The sequence below is a fragment of the Tetranychus urticae genome, chromosome 1, assembly GCF_039701765.1.
Source record: "Tetranychus urticae isolate SD_2017Ah chromosome 1, NJAU_TeUrti_SD_1.0, whole genome shotgun sequence".
Lineage (NCBI taxonomy): Eukaryota > Metazoa > Arthropoda > Arachnida > Trombidiformes > Tetranychidae > Tetranychus > Tetranychus urticae.
Window position 1 is genome coordinate 26,398,453 of NC_142958.1, and position 21,041 is coordinate 26,419,493.

A 21,041-nucleotide genomic window follows, 5' to 3' on the forward strand; every position below is an offset into this window, starting at 1 on the left:
AGAAAGATTTCATCTTTTCTCTTCTCGCAATCTTTTTTTTCAAGTTCAATGCGATGTAAAGATGATTATGAAGATGATGTATTAGTGAATCAAATTTGATAGAAAAGATTCAGTTGAACATCTCAACATGGAAAGTGAGTAAATATTTGATTAACAGAAATGAAAATGATGTTCATTAAAAGAACAGATTAATTACTCATGTTTAATCTTAAGTGATTTAGATATAGATTGAGATTACCCTTTACCCTTGAGAAGAGACATTTGGAGAAATGCTCTTCAAATGATTCATTTCATGATGTATTATTACACCTTTTTTTATGGTCAGAAGAAAAATCCATCTTCATAATCACATCTTCTTCATGAATGGGCTTAGTGGGCCGAAAAATGGCCCATCATGAAGAGAGAGAGAGAGAGAGAGAGAAAGAAAGAGAGAAAAATAAACACAAGAATTGATAAAAATTACCAAAAAAATGAGCTTCATCTTCACCTTACAGCAAGAAATGTTAGAAAGCGAATCAAACTCATTCCAAGAATCAATCTTATCATGAAACTTGTCATATCAGGTAAACCGCTCTTGTAACTCTTTACAGCACCAAACATCATTAGCATCATCATCATCTGGCTGATTATTACAGGTTTCATTGCAAATCAATCAAGTTAACTTTTCCATTTTGTTAAACTTTTTATTTCACATTTTAAGCTTTTTGTTTGTTCACATAAAAATGCTTTTAAAATGGGAAAAAATTATTATCCAAAATACTGGGCCAATAGGACTGGACAAGGGTTTATATGTTAAAGGTGGGCCAAAACAGAGTTTGGACTCATTTAAATAGTTCAACATTGTTGAACCCTTTACTAAAACAAAGCCCATTTTAGTGCCAAAAAAGATGAAAATTGTTCTTCTTTTTTTGCTTGTTACACATTTTTTAAATGGCTTAATAATCAAGAGGGAAACTCCTTTTTGCTTGACCATTAAACCTCTTTAACAATCAAATGAAGTCATTTTATCTACTTTTGGTAAATTGTTTTCTTTACCTTTTTTTAATGTTTTCAGGTTACCATGAAATATTTCATTTTCATCTTTTTTTGTGAACAAATGATGTTCAACTCTTACTGTTAATTCACTTATTAAGAGCAGATGAAATGATTAGAGTTTACCAAATTGCTGAGATTTACTGTTGTTTGATGGGTTTACATTAACATTTTGAAACCATTTCTAAATTGTTGGGTTAGTCTTTGCGGTGGTTTAAAGATGATTAAAGTCAATAGAGTTAATCATTGAAAAGTATCAACAAACATTTTTATTTTTCAGCCTAAAAAGCAGATTATTATTATTGCTAATGGATCATGTTGGATTAGCCAAAGTGTGCAAAAAAAGGTTAAAACCTGTCAAAATACATATTTTTTAACTTATGATTCAGTGTTTTGATGCTAATAATTGCTATTAAAGGTTGACCTGAAAATTGTGGAAGATGCGACTTTTTCATCCCAATGAGTTACTGAGGTTTACTGGTTAAGTGGTTAAATTATTACGCTTAAATTAAAAGGTTAAGTCAAGGTAATCTTATAAGCAAATTAAATGTCAATTCATCTGAAAAAGTCTCAAACTTTCATTTCAGTGACAAATAACGTTGGCGTTAATCAGGTTTCATCACTGAGAGATGAACTGATTTAGGTAATTGACTTTGAAATTTTGTTCCAATTTTAACAATGAATTTCAAGAAGTGTCAAGATGAGTTTACTGACATGTTTAATGTTTAAATGAAACTCAAGATTGAAAATTTACTCAATTTGATTCAATTTACCTTTAAATTGTTTTCACTCTTTGATTATTGTATGACTTTTGACTTTTTCATTAAACTGAATCTCAATTGATTCAAATATGTTAAAGGTTTTGACTGTAAATTGTTCAACTTTTTTTCACTTCATTTTTGGGTTTCATCGTCCAATTGAAATGATTAAGGAATCAAGTCAAAAGTTAACCACTTTTTGCCTGTTGATTATCTGCTAATTAAAGTTGTAAGATGTGTATTTGATTATGATTAAACTTGAAACTGAATCAAATGGAAAGATTAATCATTTTGATAGTAAAGTGAATCAAAAGTAATTTCATTGAAAAGTCAAAGATTAGGCTTAAGTAGAATCAGAAATGAAACAATTTAACTAATTAACATTAAACATTCTCAAGATTGGGACACTTTTAATTACCTTAAAAGTTACAATTTAGCTTCAATTCATAAATAGCAATGAGAATAAATTGTTGAACTAAATCATCAAAAGCAACATTCAATAATCCAAATGATGGACACTTTTTAAGGTTGATTTATCCTGACGAAAGTAAATTGATTAAAACTAGAAAAGCCAAACCTATTGATTGTTGGTTAAAAGATGCAAGCTAAATGATCACAATTTAAGTTAGATCAATGAGAAGCTAATTTTAATGAGTAAACCTTAATCAAATGAGAACAATTAAATTGGGTTAATCACAAGAAGAGTCACAGTGAATGTCAATAGCTTCAACTATTGATTGTAATTTAGTCATGAACATCTTAATGTTTCCAATACTTGCTTTGATCTAAATAATGTTAACAATGTTAATTTGTATGAATAAATGGTTAATTTGAATGGTTTTATTACAATTTTTGTTTCTTCTCAGTATCAGTTTTATCCAAATTATAATGTAAAAATTGAGTTATCAATGTTAATTAACTGATGGTGATAATGATGATGATGATGAACTAAAAGCCGATTAAAATCACAGTTAATTAAATGATTTATTTGTGTTACTAAATGGGTAGAAAAGGTACAATTAATTGTTCATCTTTTCTGGTTCAATGTTTTTTTCTGGTTTGTATTGCATCTGCTAATGTAAAACTTGACCAAATATGATTAAAACAACATTGTCTTGCCCTTTACTCGAGGATCGGGTTAACAGCTTAATTTATTTGTATTATTTATTAGCTAACAATTTGTTAACTTGCAACCAAATTGCAATTATTTATGAAACAATATTGGTTAATCACGCTTCATTTTTACCCCAAAAACAAGAGTAACTCATTAATTATTATAATCAGTCCAAGTAGTCAATGAGTTTTGTATGTGTGCTCAAAGTGCAATTTACATTTTGCTTTTTTAATTGTGAAGAAAGTTCAATTTGATTAAACAACAGCTTTGCAATAGTTTTGATAATAATCAAATGGCTTCACGTTAATCAATTGGTTATTAGTCACTTAACGCTTAACCTGAGGCAAGTTTAGTAAGGAAAAAAATTGAGCCTGAAAAAGTGGCAAAAACTGAGCAAAAAAAGTATTTTCATGATTGAAGATGATTAATATGAATAGATAAGTTGCTCATAAATGGTTATTTTTTTCAACAAAAGGGAATCGTTTTCATTGTTTCAGTTGTAATTCAAGCTGAAGATTAGGAATCAATTGATGTCGCTTTCAGAAAAAGGTTTATCAGAATCAATTGATTAAGGTCAATTTACTTGTGAAATCAGTTGATTTAATAGCTTCTTTTAATCTCAAACTTTGCTAATCTGTTCACCTTTTTAAGCTTCAATAAAATCTGAAAAAATTGAATTGCTTTTGCTGAATATTGGATATTTGGAGTTAATGAAATGTTTGCCTTAACTTGTAACATCAAAGTCTGTTTTTTGTGTTCAAAGATGATTTAGTAAGATTATGATAATTTGAAAAACATTTTATTTTGATTTATTACGGAAGGAAATTCTGATCAAATCAATGAAATAATAATGATTATCAAATATCGATGCAAAACCAATTTAGCGGGAATTCTCAAGATTATCAATTCACTTGATATGGAGACATTGAGTTGCACAAAAAAAGGTTTGATTGTTCACTCGATTGTAATGCAGGCTAAATTTGTCAGGAAAATGATTTCGATGGTCAAGTCTTATTATTTTACAAAGACTAACAAGTAAGTCTTAAGAGCTAATAATCGGCTATACCATGGAAATGACTGAAATTCTGTGTACAGTTAAGACAAGTAAGATTAATCAGGGCAATTGAGGGCAATTCAATGTCTATTAGCGCTAGAAAATGGAGTCAAAATTTTGAACAATCTGAAGACACTCATTTGATCAATCAAACACAGTAAATCAATAGAACCTATTTAACAAGCTGAAACAATTTGTTTTCCCAATAATAAACAATTGCACAGCAAATACAAAATATGTATTCAACTAACCAGCCAAAGGTTGAATACAATTGGAAAAGTTGATGATTTAGAAAGAAAAATTCTGAGCATCAGATAATCACACATTTGGGTTTAAATTATTTTGGTCACATTTAACCTGAAATCTCATGTTATGATTATATTTTAATTATAATTCAGCTGAATATTGGTTTTACCAAATTTTTCACAGCTTTGGTAACAATTAAAAGTCATAATAATACACTAAAACCAGAGAGATGATAAAGAAGCCAATACAAAGCTAATAATCATGGCTTGTATTGAACATTAACCTCTTTTTTATGTTTATTTGTTAATTTGATTGATTATGTTATCATTTTGTTTCAAGCAAATTTACTTGATATTGAAATGGTTAATTGTTTCGCCTCTGGTTAATTGAATTATCAAAAAATGAACAAGAAAAATTGAAATTCCCGTAAAGGTTTATATCATTGAGCGAGTGTGAATAAAGTGTGTTTACACTCATAAAGCTGTTATTAATTGTTGATTATAACACTTAATATTTACCCATTTTTGTTTCCAATAAATAAATAAACTGTTGAAATTAACTAATAGCAATCATTGACAGGCAAAATGCAATTGTGTTTGAAAGATTTATTAACAACGTAAATCACTAACAATTCAATAAACTCTTCACTTGCATTCAATGATCAATGTTTACTTTGTTTCATCGATTCAATTTGTTGTCAATCAACAATCAACAATTTATGTTTAATGGTTTGCTTTTCAATTTGAATGACATTAATCAGTGAAAGATTGTCAAATCAATTGTCAAGTTAACGGGTCAAATTGTTGAATGTTTAGTCAAATGAAGGTTACAAGACTTGAAATTTGGTTAAATGATCACTAATGGTTAAAACGATAATTAAGTGTCTGTGAAAATGTCTCATTATTTACAGACGGATTCCTAATCAAATTAACATGCAAATCATTTGACTCTGCATACAAAATTGTTGATTGAAAAGATTCATAATCAAAGCTATCATTTGTATCTTTCAATTTTCCAATTGATGGTCAACATGATTTTACTGATTGAAAATAATCATTGACATTATTTAAAATTGGACAAACTCTGGTTAACTTCCTTATTAAATTCATTTATCAACAAAAACAAAAATATGATTTAATCAAGTTGAACCCTTGAGCGTCACTTGAAAATGATCAACTTGATCATTAATTTAAATAATCATTACTAATATTTGCTAAGTTAATCAATGATTAAAGAGAAACTATATTGCAATCAGTTAAATAAACAACCATTTGAATGTAGATTCAACTGTAATTATAATTGAAAATCAAAAGTCAAATTAACCAAAAAATAAATCTTTAAGAAAAGACGGCGTTGATGGCGCCCTCTATTATCTGGTAATCGAAACATCCAACAATTTTAACCAAATTTTCTGAATGTTTTTTAGATTCTTGAGAAATGTTCATTTTTGGTGATTATCAAGAATATTAGCGATTCATGAAATATAAATATGTCTTTATAATGAACTAGAAAACGTTGTTTTAACGAGTAATTGTTAAGTTAACCTCAAGAGCATCAATTTATTGGTCAAGTTGAATGACTTTGGTAATTGTACTTGAATGATTGTAATGATTGGGGAAATATTTTGACATAGGAATGACAAAATTGTAGAAATGAAAATGTAATAAAAGGCTATTAAGGCGCAGAAAAAAGTCCAACAATGAGATTAATTGTGATCATTTTGAAGGTAAACTTTATGTTCAATGTTACCGACAGATTTCAATCTTTCCTTTGTTTTGCAGGCGATTTAAAGCCAAGCAACAATCAACCAGAAAAGGAACATTAAGTGAACACTTAGGAATGTCATCACCATCATCATTCTCATCATTCCGTCATTATCTATGCAAAAACCCTTTAGCCTAAAGCTAATGACATACTAAATGAAAGGTTAGCAAAGGAGTGAAAAATTTCAATTTGAAAAGAGCAAAAAAAGAAAGCATTTTTCTTAATTATCCTTTCCAAAAGATTGTTTAACATTGATCATGAACAAGGAATGAAAAAAAGACACATTAGTTAGGCCCAAAAAGGGCGACAAAATGTTGTTGAAATGAACCTTTGATTATTAAGAATCGGGTAAACACTTTGTATTTGCAACTGCCAATAGTTGGTGTAATATGCAATTGAGCTTGAAACTAGTTTCTAATTGCATTGATAATTAATAGATTACAATGTTGTATGAGTGATAACAATTAGTAAATTTAATTGATGCGAGGCAGTTGAAGATTGGTATTAATAAAATTGAGGAAATAAGAAATGCATGTGAATCTGATGATAATGAGAGTCAAGGAAACCAATGAATTAGTGAATCTCTCACAAGAAAAATGTTAACCACAATCAAGTTAAATATGTTAAATTATACAAATTAGCGTATAAAATGTGGATACACAGCATTTATTGCAACGGTATAAAGCAAAAGCTAATAACTAACCAAGAAGCCAAGCTTGTAAATGAACAATTAGTGATTAGTTTATATACAAATCAAAGGTTCACCATTATGAATAAAGTTCAATTTACCATAATGACCACAAATTATGGGATGAACAATAAGAGAAACAATTAAGATGATAGAGATGAGATGAAAATATTAAATGAGCAATGTATGAGCAATGAATTATAAAAGCTAATGAAAAGCAAGTAAAGGGTAAACATTATCAAAGGTAAATTTAAAGATAAATAAAGCAATAAAATTGTTGGAATAATCATTAACTCTGTTTACTGAATGATAATGAACATGGAAACACCAAAGGTACCAGAAGTACCAAAAGGGTATTAATAATGAGGGAAAGGTCAGTCAATCACAAGAAGGTAACCGTAAAATTTGCTTCAAAATTTACATTCCAATGTATTCCATCATTTGCCTCATGTGATAGGAAATAATTTAATAAATTGTTCAACTTCACTTTTCAGTTGAATCAAAGGGCAACTTTAATTGTAAGTTGAAATGGTAAAGCCTTTAACCCATTAATAAACCGAAAGGCCTCACAATTGTAATTAAAAAGGCAAGATGAATTGGTAAATGAGGATTGGAAGGCGAAGGATAATTCTGGTTCGTTTGAATCGATTGTTGGTGGAATAGAGAAACTAGCTTGAAATGATAATCGAGTGAAACAAGGCTTTTCAAAGATTACTTTTTTGTCTAGTTGATTTGCATGTCAAGTTCAATTATACAAGCAAGAATTGAAAATGAGCTTTTCTTTGAAAACATTACCTCAAATATTGGCTTGTTACAAGAGGGTAACATTGATAACCATAAGAAGAGGATTCATGTTTCTCTTGATTCATTCTTGTTCCTTTTCTTCTTCTTTCCCTGTGCTTTTTACTTTTCAAAAATGACATGGTAATCATTCAAATATACCTTGAATTTGAAAGCCAAAACTTTGTCTAACTCAATTGGAATCTACAGATTTCATGGTAAAAAGAAACAAACCCTTTTCTTTCGCTTCTACTTTTTTTCAATTAAAATTTTGTTGTTAACGTGATTTATTATCACCATTTTTGGGTTGCCTTTTATCCGATCATCTTTCATTGTAATTCATCTTGAAGAGCAACAGTTACAACCCTGGACAATTTGTCATCAAGAGTTGATGTGGCGATGTGGCTCAAGATGATAATGGTTATGATCTACCAAAATTCATTGACTCTATTCTGAGTAGGAGAAAGTTCATAGAGATAAAGCTAAGGTTAAGATAATGAGGTAAAATAATGAAGGTAAATGATGAATACCAGATTTTTGCAGGATAATGTTTCTCGTTTTCCAGTTTTTTAACCTTTTCTTTATGCTATTTTTTATCATTTGGTCAATCTTGAACTTATTTTTCTGCCTTCCCTTGTCAAATAATAGATTTAAATACAAAGGTTGAGTTGATTAAACTGGTAACCCTTGAATGACCTTTTGTCACAATACTAAAGCGTAAATTATCACCTCAAGACTAATCACTAATTTTTAAGGTCAGTCATTATTGGATTAAGCTGATCATTAAAAATGGTAAATTCAAATGAAAGTGTTAATCATGACCAGCTTCCGTATATTGAAAGTAATCATTAAAATGGTCAAATGTTGAGGTTAAAATGTAAACCCTTTGATCAGGTAAAGTTGATAACAAATCAATATCATCTTCAATTGTGAATTATTGCCTCGTTGGAAGCAAATTTTTTGGGTAATCTTTAAATCTACAGCAAAATTGAACAAAGTGTGTGATTAAAGGTAAGATTAATTGCTGTTGAACATGTTGCCATCATTTAATTGGAGTCAAATTTGTTCATGTCTTGAACTGAATTTTGTGTTATTTGGATAAGAAATGCTTTGCCATTACATATTATTTTCATCATCATCATTATTAAACTCATGGAATAATTTTAATCGAATTTTTTTTTCTCTCACTTTTACTTTACCCTTGAAAATATTTTGTTTCAAACTTGACGATTATTTCAAGGTTAATCGATACAGATGATGACAGACTTAAGTGAGCTTCAAGAACCAGTTTCATCGTTGCTCATCAACATCATCATCTTCATCATAACTTTTCTCTTCATCTCTTCCATCTCATTAACAGAAGCGCAATTTAACCAATTCACGGTCAACCAGAATCCTCAACACTCACACAGCAAACACACACACACACTGAAATCAAGTCAATAATAATGAATGATAATAATAATATCAACAGCAATTTCAAGCCTCAAGCTTATCCAAAACCTAAAGATGAAAAGGTATTAAATTGTGTGATCAACGTTGTAATCAGATGAAAGTAAATTTAATACAATAATAAACTCTAATTCCAACAACAAGGTTAACCATTAATATGTTTCGTACAGTAAGTCTACCTTTAGTTACGATTAAATTTTTTTTTGAAGGTTTCCATTGCAATTTGTATTGTTAGCTTTTCATTTCATTTCTTCCTTCTTTTCCCTTCAATTCATTCATTTTTCTGCCTCTGTTAATAATGTTGATATGTCTATTAACGTTAATCTAGAGGTAAAAATAAAATTTAATATCATAATATTGCGACTAAATTGAATGTTGACTTTTGTTTTCATGAAAATTTTAGATTGCAAGTTCCTCGTTTTTTTGACAATCGCAATCAACATTGTTTCAATTGTATTGTTGCACACAATGAACTGTACACTTTGTTCATGGTTACGTTGTTAACCTCTCATCAAGTCTACAATTACATCAGTATTACGCTTGTTGTCAATTGGTCAGGGTTATTGTCATTATTGATACCTACAACTATGATTAACCCAATACAATAAGGTTTCACTGGCTGATTGCAAATCGCTGTGAATGACAATTTCAACAATAATGCCCATTATTGGAGTAAAATGTAAAGCTAATTAGAAATCAACTTGAAATCAGTTTAAATTTCACATCAGAATTTAAGAATCAATTCAAAGTCACTTCAGCTAATCAATCGGATAAACTTGAATTTGAACATTGTATCATAAACAGAAGCAAATTAAAGCTATTCATTGAATTCTGGGAGTTCAATGAATTTCTTCGTTTCTTTGGTTTGTGAAATTATTACAGAATCCAAATTTAAATTTGTAAACCTGACTTTGACTTGACAAGCTTTGCGTTTAGTCGATTTTCAGTCCTTTCAAAGACCAACAGTCAATTGATTTACCTTTTCACTTTTGTTTTTCAGCTCAACAGATAACTTTCAATTATAAGTAAACGTTTTTCCGTTTGAAAAATAAGGCAAAATTAGCATGAAAATTGATTTAATATGATAATGAAACAACTGAACGTTAAGTCGTTTCTCATTTGGACATGAAATGGCAAAAAGGTTTTCATAATGATATAAGACAAGGTCAGACCTTCTTATGGATAATATTTAAACATTTAAAAATTTTCAGGATTCACATTCCTTCTCTGTGTTACCATTTGAAATCAGCTTTTAATTTGCATGTAAAGGTGAAAATTGAGTTTAATTAGTCGAGTAATTATTAGTAGTTACTCTGCCTTTTCCTAGCAATTAATTTTGCTTCAAGACTCAGTGCGACTACATTTATTATGTAAAGCTAGTCTACTCTTTATAAGACTAAATATCAACTTTGATTATCACTGCATTTATTAATGTTCAAGCTTACAATTTAACGTTTTATTAACTGATTAAAGGTGAATAGAAGGAAATTTACTGTTTTTTGTATTCATTTTTTTACCTTTTAATGTTCATTCATGAGTTAATTGTAAGTGATTGAACAAAAAAAAGGATAAAATGATTTGTTTTGGTGCTAAAAAATGATCATTTTTTTTGATGATTTCATCTCATCAAAGGGAAGAAGGTTAATATTGATTGTTAATTGTGTAGACTTGGCCATTGCTTGACCTGATTGTTGAGTTAATTCATCACCGAGGTTGCCATTAATGTTGGTAAATATTGTTCAACATTGAACAACAAGTTGCTGGTAAACATGATTTACAATTGAGTTACAATCAAGTTAATCATGTTTACAAAAACAGAAAGCGACTCATCTTTAACCCAAAACCTAACCTTTGTTTTGGAACCCAAAAAATCATGGTTATCCTCATATTAACAAATTCAATTTTCCTCATTTAACCAGAATCAAGTCTAAAAGGTTTAATCTCTTCATTTTTTGGGTATTTTCATTAAATATTCAAATCCTAAATCAATGTTGAACGTGTTGATGGAAGATTATCATTAAAGCTTTTCAATGAACAAATGGTTATCATTAAGGAATGATCAACTAATGGAAACAATAATTTGCTATAAATGTTTACCTTATTTAAAATAATTGGGTTAAACTAATGAGAGACAAAAATGTAATACTTGGCCATTGATTAACATGAATAACAATATAAAAGCACTGGACACTCCTTGAAATATTGAGAAAAGCTTCCGATTTTTGTTGTTGTTTAACACTTAATTTATTAAACACTTAATTGATTTGCTAATTAAACCTTTATTTCTGTAATTTGTCTGTATTTTTGGGTGAAAAAAACTGTGATTAGTTAATTGGTTGTAAAGGTGAAAATGAGAAGCTTCACTTTGGGAAACATTTCAAGATCAAAATCATTGATTGTTTCAACTTCATATATGGATACAAGATTTGATTGCAATTTAGTTAACCAACAATTTAACACTCAATTGACACCATTTAATAAAAGTCTTGAAATTAAAATAATGGAAATGATGTTTGATGTTAATAATGATGATAATGAGGATAATGGTGAAGATATTGTAACCTTAATGTTAACCTTTTTTTTTTGTTTTCTCCTCAACCTTTCCACATTTAAATGAATGTCTCTCTTCAACACTTTTCATCAACAAATTGTTACAATTTAATGGTCAACCAGCAACAAAACATCCGGAGTTCAATTTAATTATTTTAATAAATTGTTATCAACGTTTCCGTGAAGCAAAAATTTACATTTAAATTGCAGCCGCGTAAAAATATAACGTTTTCAGGTTAAAGGTTGGTTTATCAACTTTATTGATACATTGATTGGTTTTATTGCTATCCATTGACGGATCACTTTCAGCTAATCATGAAACAGTTAATTAATTGACAAATTAGGCTAAACTAAATTAGTAAATAGTCTTTAACCAGCGGAGGATTTAATCAATGTCAACTGGTTTGGTTAACAATGAAAGTGTTAACCATTTTTTTAAACGTACAAAATTGAAGGGTAACTTTCAACAATTAGGTGCCTTTTGCTGCTTACATTTTAATTATCATTAGACTTGATTATTATTCAAAAAAGGTGAATTATTGTTTCAAGTGTAATTAAAATATTGAATAACAAGCTTCAAGGATCTTTTCAGGATAAACCAGAAAGCTGGTTTAATGTTTCAATTGGTTTCAATTTTTTAAACAATTCTGGTCTTTCGGTCAATTGGTTTTATTTTGGGTTTCTGACACAATTTTGGTTTGATTGTAAGATGGAAATTGTCAATTTTTAGGAAAAAATATTGAAAAATGGTTCATTGGACTGTTACAGTTTGGACTATTGGGTCAACTTGAGGTTAAATCAGATGGAAATGTATTGGTTTATTGATTGCCAGTGATCTGTATCAACAGTTGATGTCAATTAATGGTAATTATTAATAACATGATACAGTCCAAGGCAATAATTGATATTGATATTTCCTGATTTTAATCTCATGTTATGTCCTATTGGTTTTGGGTTTGAAACATTTGCTGTTGATGCTGTTGATCCAATAATTAAAATAATCACGATTGGAAATTATTTTTTGTGTTCAAAGAAATGATTGAAAGGCTGAGACTTTTGAAAGATTGCTTGTTGTTGTTGTTGTTGTTGATCATCATTTGAATAATCAGTTTGGTGATGAAGACAGTCATCTAGTCATCATGACAGATCGACATGAATCATTTGCGTGGTTTCTACACTCGCCAGCTTCCAACATCATTCATCTCTCAACATTTTCCCCTTTATCTTCAGAGTATTTTGTTGTTGATGATGAGAATGATGATGATGATGATAAACAACCCACACACACAATTTTTGAAGATTGTTTAATTGAGACTTGACGGAGCAATGAAAACATTGACATGATGATGGAGACGGCAGGAAGGTAAGAGAAAGTCAACAAGAAAACAGCACAAAGTCAAGAATGAAACTGAAAGGAAAACATGAACACTTTCACTTGATATCATGAAAACTGGTAATCATGAAAAATTAAATTATTTGTGTAGACAATTAACAGGTATCAAAATTGTTAAATTAACAGTTTAAACAAGAAAAAAAGAAAAAAGAAAATTCATTAAACTCGATAATGTTGAACCAAAACATTGAACCCAAAACACAAGATTCATAGATATAAAGCAAGTCTTAGGGTAAATCAATTTAGGTGTAACTCACTATTTCAGGTGTTCACATAAAATGTCAAGACTTTTATTTTCACTGGACTGGGTTCATCTCTTGTCAACCAAAGTCAAACTCAATCGATACAATTTTGCTTTACATTTCAATCAAATTTTGCATTTTTGAGACTTAGACATTTCTAAACCTTTGGTTAGTCCAATCAATTGCAAACCTTTATTCAATTGATCTTTCATCGAAAATCAAACCAGAATTAAAATGGAAATAATTTCATTTAATTCTGGTTTGATTTTCGATAATTTCAAGCACAACTAAGCTCATGGCCACTCATCATAAACGCTTGTTCAAAATATCAACAATAGCTATTAATTCGCTCGCTCTAATCACATCTCATTCAAGTTGGAATAAGTTGTGATTTTGATGAATCTACGTTTAATCGATCTGCGAGATTAGACTGAAAATTTTTTTGTCTGCTCGGTTGCAAGTTGAAACTGTCCTTTTCTTAGAGATGCTGAAAATGTAAAGAAATTTGGGTAAAATTGAAACTTCATTTCATTTCATAGGAACATTTCTCAAGGTGCTTTTCTCAGTACGACCCTTAGTTTTAAGCTTTTTTTGTACCAAAAATTTTGATACTTTGTCCAATAAGGAAAATGATCAAGTGTCTTATTATTGGAGAATCGTTATCATTAAGGTCATTCTTCACTTTGACCGCAGTTTAACGCAATTAAAAATCATTTTTTTTTTGTTAAACGTTTATATCAGTTTGGATAAAATTATTTCAATACAAAAGTTATTCACATGAAAATATTTAATAGAATCAGCTTTGACTCAATATAAATTATTTATTAAAAACAGTTATCGGAACTTAATCTAAATCGGCTGAAACCTCGAAATACAAAGTATGATAAATGTAAAGTTAGGTAAAATTGAAAAGATATCCTTAACTTTCTGTGAAACTGAAACAAAATTTACTCACAACTCATTCCATGTTAAATAGTAAATTGTTGATGAATTGAAAATTCCAAGAATAATTGAAAGACAATGATATAAGAAAGCTCAGTGCTAAAAGTCATTTCCAATTTTTTGAGCCAAAACAAGCTTTATTGGTCATATTGCACCTTAACCTTTATTTACCAGAAAATATCCTTTTGGGTTAAATTGATAGATGAAACATTCAACATTGTCCAAATCGGCTTAGATGTTGACCTTTTTCAGGTTTAATAACAAGACCAAGAAAGGTTTCAATTTGATTGAAAAGTCTCTAAGCAATTTATTTACTGGAAAAATTGAGATTCAATTTGATAATGAATTTTTGCTCAATTCATCTCTCAACCCAACTCATGACCCACCTATCTGATGTAGACAAAAGTGAACACATTATCAACTAAATTATCATTAATTAACAAGTTTTAACTGGGCGTTTAAATTGAATTTGAAAACTGGTAAATTGATAAAATTGGAATAAACAATTAACTCTCAATTGTTGAACCTGTAATCATTAACATTGACATTTATCAGTTGAATCTGAAACAAAATTATCAGCAAAAAGGATCATTTAATGATCTTAAATAAACATTATTAATATTCATTGACAATCAATTAACAGTAAGCTTGCAATTTGCAATTTAAATTCAATGTTGACAACCAAATTAACCCAAAATACTTGAAAAGATTTTGTCACAATTAAACAACAACAAAACCATTGTATTGCCAATGAAATGATACAATAAAAGGTGAAAGGAAAGACTTACTTCAGATTGAAGTTGCCTGCTTAATGATAATATTGGTTCAATCCAATTGAAAAGTATCTTTAAATCATTATCATTGAGGTAAGTTGAATCTCTGCAAAGTAAATTATCAAAAATGGTTAACATTTTGGGTGTAAAAAGGTTGATTAATTGTTAACATTAAACAATGATGTGACTGAAGAAAGGATTCAATACTTGAGCTTTTTCCTCTCAATGTTAACTTTACCTTAAAGGTTGAACATAAACTTGTTTAAGACTCTGTAAAGTAATTTGATAATCAACTTCAGTTAAATAAATTTCCTCCAAAATTCCGTATCGAGTATCTTGACCTGAACAACAGCAAAAGAATGAATCACAAGAAGGTAAAATACATTTAGATGTTAGAGATTATTCAATGATACATTATCTGGTTAACTCACCTAAAGTTTTGTTAATCAAAGCTTCACTCAATTTGATCTCTTCATTTTCCAAATGATAGGCTTTTGCATCAATGTCAATTAAAGCATCATTCTTGATCCATCTAAGGCAAGGTTGATTAACACCAGATTTATCAATCAATGGTGTTACAAGATCACGAATTGTTTCATCACATTGACCCACCAGCTAGGTTGACCGATGCCCGTATAATACCGTAAGGATGGAGAGGAAGAAGGAAGAAGATGAAGGAAGAGAAAAGATTAGTTTAGGTAAACAACAGTTGGATAACAATCAATATGCACAAACACCTATTCCAACCCTTTCAGAGATTACTCAAAATTCATTAACCTTTTACCTTCAAGTGTATATCAACTATAATCTGATTCATAATCAATGGATTCTCATCATTCACTTTAAGCCATTTTTGTCTTCTTTCACTTGCACTGTTTACACTATTTAGACTTGTATTGTTGCCATTTAAAAGCCTTTTTTATTTTCAACTTGCAATCAAAGAAAATAATCTTTACCCAAAATTTCAATTGTGTTCACCTGTGAGTTTAGGTGAGTCTAACAATTGGAAAGGGTTCATCGCCATTTGGTAATATCTTGTATTCACTAAATAGTATAATGATTTTTGTTCAAACTATTATACAAATGGCATGAACAATAATCAAAAAGTGAAAGATTGAAAGCAAAAACAGCTTCAAATGGTGAGTTTCCATATTTTTTTGATGTTGTTCAGTGAAACGTCAATCAACAAGTGTTTCTGGCCGGTGATGATAATGATGATGGTTTAATGAGTGATTGTTTATACATTATTAAAATTATTACAAGGCTGTTTGCTGATCAGTTTTTTGATGATCTTCAACTTTTTTAATTTAATCACGAATCAAAAATATCTTTTTTTCTGCTAATAATTTCTTTCTTCATGATGTTGATCACCAGTTTGCCTGGAAGCTTTCAATGGGTAAATATACGCTTGGAAAGGGTTAAGGGTAAAAACAGAATATCAAGAAATTGAGAAAAGGATAATGATATTGATTAGATTTTCTCTGTTGATAAAAACAAATGTTCATCATTACAATCATATTTGGTTGGGAAAAAAAGATCCATTAATCACATTACATCGGAATAAAGGTCGTGATTAGTGTTAACATGAAACAGCAATCAATTAAGGCAACAGTCTTTGAACAATTGATGATGAAAATTTTCATGTTAGGTGAGAAGACAGAAACTATGGAATTCAATTGTGAACATGATCAGAATAGAAAAGAAAAGTGAACAGAATTGATTGAAATAAAATATCAACTGAGAATTTAAGTTGTTCAGAATAATTTTTCTCTGGAAAAATATCAATTCTGGGACGAATCGAACAAAATTCTGGTAGTTTATTTTCCATGAAAACTAGGCTTGAGAGGGATATTTTTGTTCCAAATCATACTTTGAATTATAATTTCTGTAAATTGTTTCAACATTTTTCGTTGAGTTGAATTTCATAGATTTGCCATTTCATTCAAACAAATATCAAAGACAGTTTCAACTCACTTCTATTGCTATAAAACCAATTTGCTTTTCTGAAAAACATGAAAAACAAATCCATTTTTAATAAAATCCATCGTAAACTCATGCAAACTAATTCGATTGATCAAGGAATTCTTAAGATCAAGAGATACTTCTGCCGTTAGCTTTGAACCGAGTACGCTCAGAAATTTTTGAAGCAAAGAGGCAAAGACTCAGCTTGTTACATCTGTAAAATGCCCATAATTTTTTATGTTGGACGAAATGCAGATAACTAAACCTTTTCAATTTTATCTAGTTTCATGTTACTTTCAATTGAATGGTCAGAAGTGGCCAATTTGATGAAGCGAAGAGCAACTAGAAGAAAGGTCGACAAAAATTGACTGATCAAGAATTTTTTCATTTCAATTTGTAATGTTGCTCACAAACCTGGATACAATCTTGTATTAAAATACAATCTTAAAGAAGCTGAATTATTAGCTGCAACATGAACAAATTTCTGGATAATTTCAGGTAAAAAGTGGAGAGACAAAAGGGTTTCCCTTATTGGGTTGAAAACGTTTTCTCTGGTCTTTCCATTTGTCTCAATTTTCCAGTTTCAGTCTCTATGGAAAGATTTGACCATTAACCAATTGATTAACCAAGCATACATCTAACATTGAAAATTATCAATTGTGATCGCTCAAAATGAAAGTGCCTTAAACTGTTTTATCCGGTTCCTTTTTTTGGAACTGATTAAACAGATTCTATTTTTTTCTTACCTCACTTTACAACAGTTTACAATGTAAATACAATGTTGATTGTAAAATGGACCAACAACAGTGAAATTACAATTACAATTGCAAGGTCAAGTGTGCTATGAACAAGGTAACGAGAAAAGCAAAACAAACCTAAATTGTCTTGTATTGTTGTTGGTTTTTCTGGTCTTTTTTGGTACACAATCAACATTAAATTTTCACTATTTGTTTTCACTCATTTTTTGGGTTCAAATGAGAGACAATTAATTTAATAGTAAATCACAATTTTTCACATCAAAAGTCAACAATGGTTAACAGTTTTGTCAACATGAAAGACAATTGATTTAAAGTGATTTCCAAGCAAACAGACACTCACACAATTGTGTCAACCTTGGATCTACATTTTTGCACAATTGGTGACTTTTCACTGAAAAAAAAGAGAACTGAATTTAAATGATAATTCAAGTTTAGCTTCTTAATGGGAACGCAATATCATCAACACCATCAGAAGATGTAATCATTACTAAATTAAGTTTAAATAAACATTGAAACCCAAAAATTGTGTTGGTGAATCAAGTTGACGATTTGTTCATTATCTTCCTCTCACTTTTACCTTCATTACAATCATTCAGGTTGATTAACAATTGAAAGTGACGTTTGATTCTTGATTGTTACTCGTGTTCATCATTTGCGTTTTTTTTCAATCTAAATTATGAAAACCTTGAATAATGGTAAATCCTTCAATTGGTTAACCTTTAATTGTGGCTTCTTCACAATCTCAATGTTGATTAATTAGCTTATTGATTAAAGGTTGAGTTAAGAGTGTAAGTTAATACTGATTAATTACAAGTTATTGGTAATTTAATTGTTGCTTCAATTTTCAAGGGTTTTTCAATTTAAGGTAAAATCGCGCTTGATCTTGAAATTGTTCACAATATTGAGTTAAACTTTGAAACAATTACACCAAAATGATTAACAAGATTGCAATTAGTAAATGAATGGGAAAGGTAAAAACCGTGACAATTGATTCAAGTTAATTACAATAAGAAGAAACAATTAAAGACTAAATTGAAAGCTTTTAGGGAAAAGTGTATTAATGTTGAATAATACAAATAATTTACTAATTTTTAAGGTTAATCAAAGAGATAATTAATTGTCTCTAATCAATCACTTTAACAGCAACAATAGATGAAGATTAAAACATAGGTTTAATTGTTTGCTAAATTGTTGACAGTTTGGGTTAAATTGCTTGTAATTATGTAAGAAAATGTAAATTGAAAGGACAACTTTAACACTGAATATTGGGTTATATTGAGGTTAATAAACGGTTAAGTCAATTGTTGGTTAATCAAGGCTAATCAAAGGAAAAGACTTGATTTACTTTTCTGTTTTTACTTTCATGATTTACCTTTTTTTCATCAATTAAATTGTTCCAGGATTTTTAAATTATCATTTTACCTTTCAAATTATTCAATCTTTTTTTACATTTTTACCTTTATAATGATCTGAATCATTTTTAATGGTAATAAGGAGGCAGATTATTGTTTTAATAATTGGTTTAATAACATTGTTTCATCGACTATCATTAAATTGAATCAATGTCATGAAAGGCATTCATCTGAATCATCAACTTGTTGATAAATTCACTTAAATTGTGATTTCCTTTTCACGCTCATAAGCAATTTCCTGACATTCAGAGTAAGATTGAAATTTAAATTTAACCAAAAATCTCCAAGAAACTGGTTCAAATTGTTTTCCATTGCATTCAATGAAAACTCATTGACTCTGACTATTGGGTTACAATTAGACGAGAGTTGATCAACTAGAACATCTTTCAAGAACAATTTGAAATAAAATCGACTTTTCGATTCACTTTTAAGATAATTTCAAGACAAAGATTTTGATTAAACGTTGATTGATTGTTGAGCAAAGTTGTTTCAATTGTCCGTATTAATCAATTTCTGAACTCAATTTTAGTTGATTAACCTTTTGTGTCGCTAAATTGTCCAGTTAATACAAAAAATCATGTTTTTTCTCTGTTGAAACAATCAGTTGATTTAACTGGTTATTGATTGTATTTTGATCTGGATTTTCACAGAACTCATTTTTTTGGTTTTTGTTTCAACTTTTTGTTCACATTTTTTCACTTACATGATACGAAATTTGTTTTTGTCTACTTTTGACGATAAATTCATCATGCTGAGTTTATACAGATTAAATGAGAATCAAGTTTCCGGTCAGAAGAAGTAAAAATAATGAGTTTGTGGTTAAAAAATGTTCAGTCAATTGAAAGTGAATTGAAATGAGACTGAATAATAAACACTTTTAACCTTTAAAACGGATAATATGAATATTTTCATTGGATAATCATTATATTAAGGATTATTATTTTACAGCTTATTTAATGGATAATATTCAATTGAACAATTTGTATAATCTATCATTATTGGAAAGTATTTATAACTCAAAGTGGAAATACCTTTTAATTAAATTACGCCTTTGAAGGAAAAATCAGATCTTTTCTCATCTCTTTTCTTAGGTGTAAATTTGATGGTCAATGGCATTAAGAGTTGATTTTTTTCAAATTATAATGAATTCGTTAACAATTTATATCGTTTTGAAGTTCATACACCATTGATAAGTGATTAAAATTTTGATATAAATCAAGTTGAAAGAGTTGAAGATTACATTGGAATAGCTGAAAGCTTTAAATGCCTTTTTTATGACCAATTTCATATTTCATCTAATATCTCTAAAAATATCATGAAGTTCCCTATTTTCACTTTGATTGGCTTTTTCAAAGTCCAGATTAAACCTGATTTAATGACATTTAAATCAGCATCTGTATCATCAAGTTGAAAGATCAAGATGAGTGTTTATTTGTGATCTTTAAAGAGATCAAAAAGAGATGAAAAAAACATGAAAAACCTCTAAACTGACTTTTAATGTTGATTAGTTGCTGCAATTGAAACAATTTAGTAATCACATAATTTGATTGAAACTTGAGCCACTAAAGGCAATGATCTCTGATGAGATGAAAGTAACCATTTTTGTTGACTATTTTGTTAACCATTAACAGTTGATTTGCCTGAAAAAAAGGTTACAATTAGATGAATCCAGAAATGGAATTAGGAATCAACAATTGGATTGAAATTAACTGAAAAACCTTGAACAATCAATATCTTTATCAACATTTGATAAAGATATTATTATGATTATTAGGTTCATTTGAAACTCTTTTGTTACTAGGGTTTAGGTAAAAGCTTTGAAAGTCAATGGGCAGCATTTCGTAAATTCAGACATCACATTAAAATGGTGAAAATAGCCTTTTCTCATAATTTTAAACAACAACCTTCAATGAAATTAGATGCAATAATAATATGGCTCAGATTATCAAATTTTGTTGACCACAAAATTTAAATATTCACGTAATGTTACCTGAAACCGGCAGTTTCAACTTTCTCAAGAAAAAGAAAACAAGTTTCACTGAATCTCATTTCTATGTAACTCTAATTGAACAGGAATTGAAAATTGATCATACAATCAAAGGATATTTTATATTGCAAAAT

At 29.1% G+C, this 21,041-nt stretch overlaps 1 protein-coding gene across 1 annotated transcript in view; it reads right to left on the reverse strand.

Moving 5' to 3' along the window:
• LOC107364468 (uncharacterized) overlaps positions 1-21,041 on the reverse strand; it is a 48,546-nt gene that overhangs the window by 22,008 nt on the left and 5,497 nt on the right. The window contains exons 2-4 of the mRNA XM_015931816.3: positions 15,220-15,403; positions 15,027-15,129; positions 14,804-14,894 (exon numbers count right to left, since the gene is read on the reverse strand). Coding sequence (XP_015787302.1) covers positions 14,804-14,894; positions 15,027-15,129; positions 15,220-15,403 — 378 coding nt within the window. The remainder of the gene's footprint in view (positions 1-14,803; positions 14,895-15,026; positions 15,130-15,219; positions 15,404-21,041) is intronic.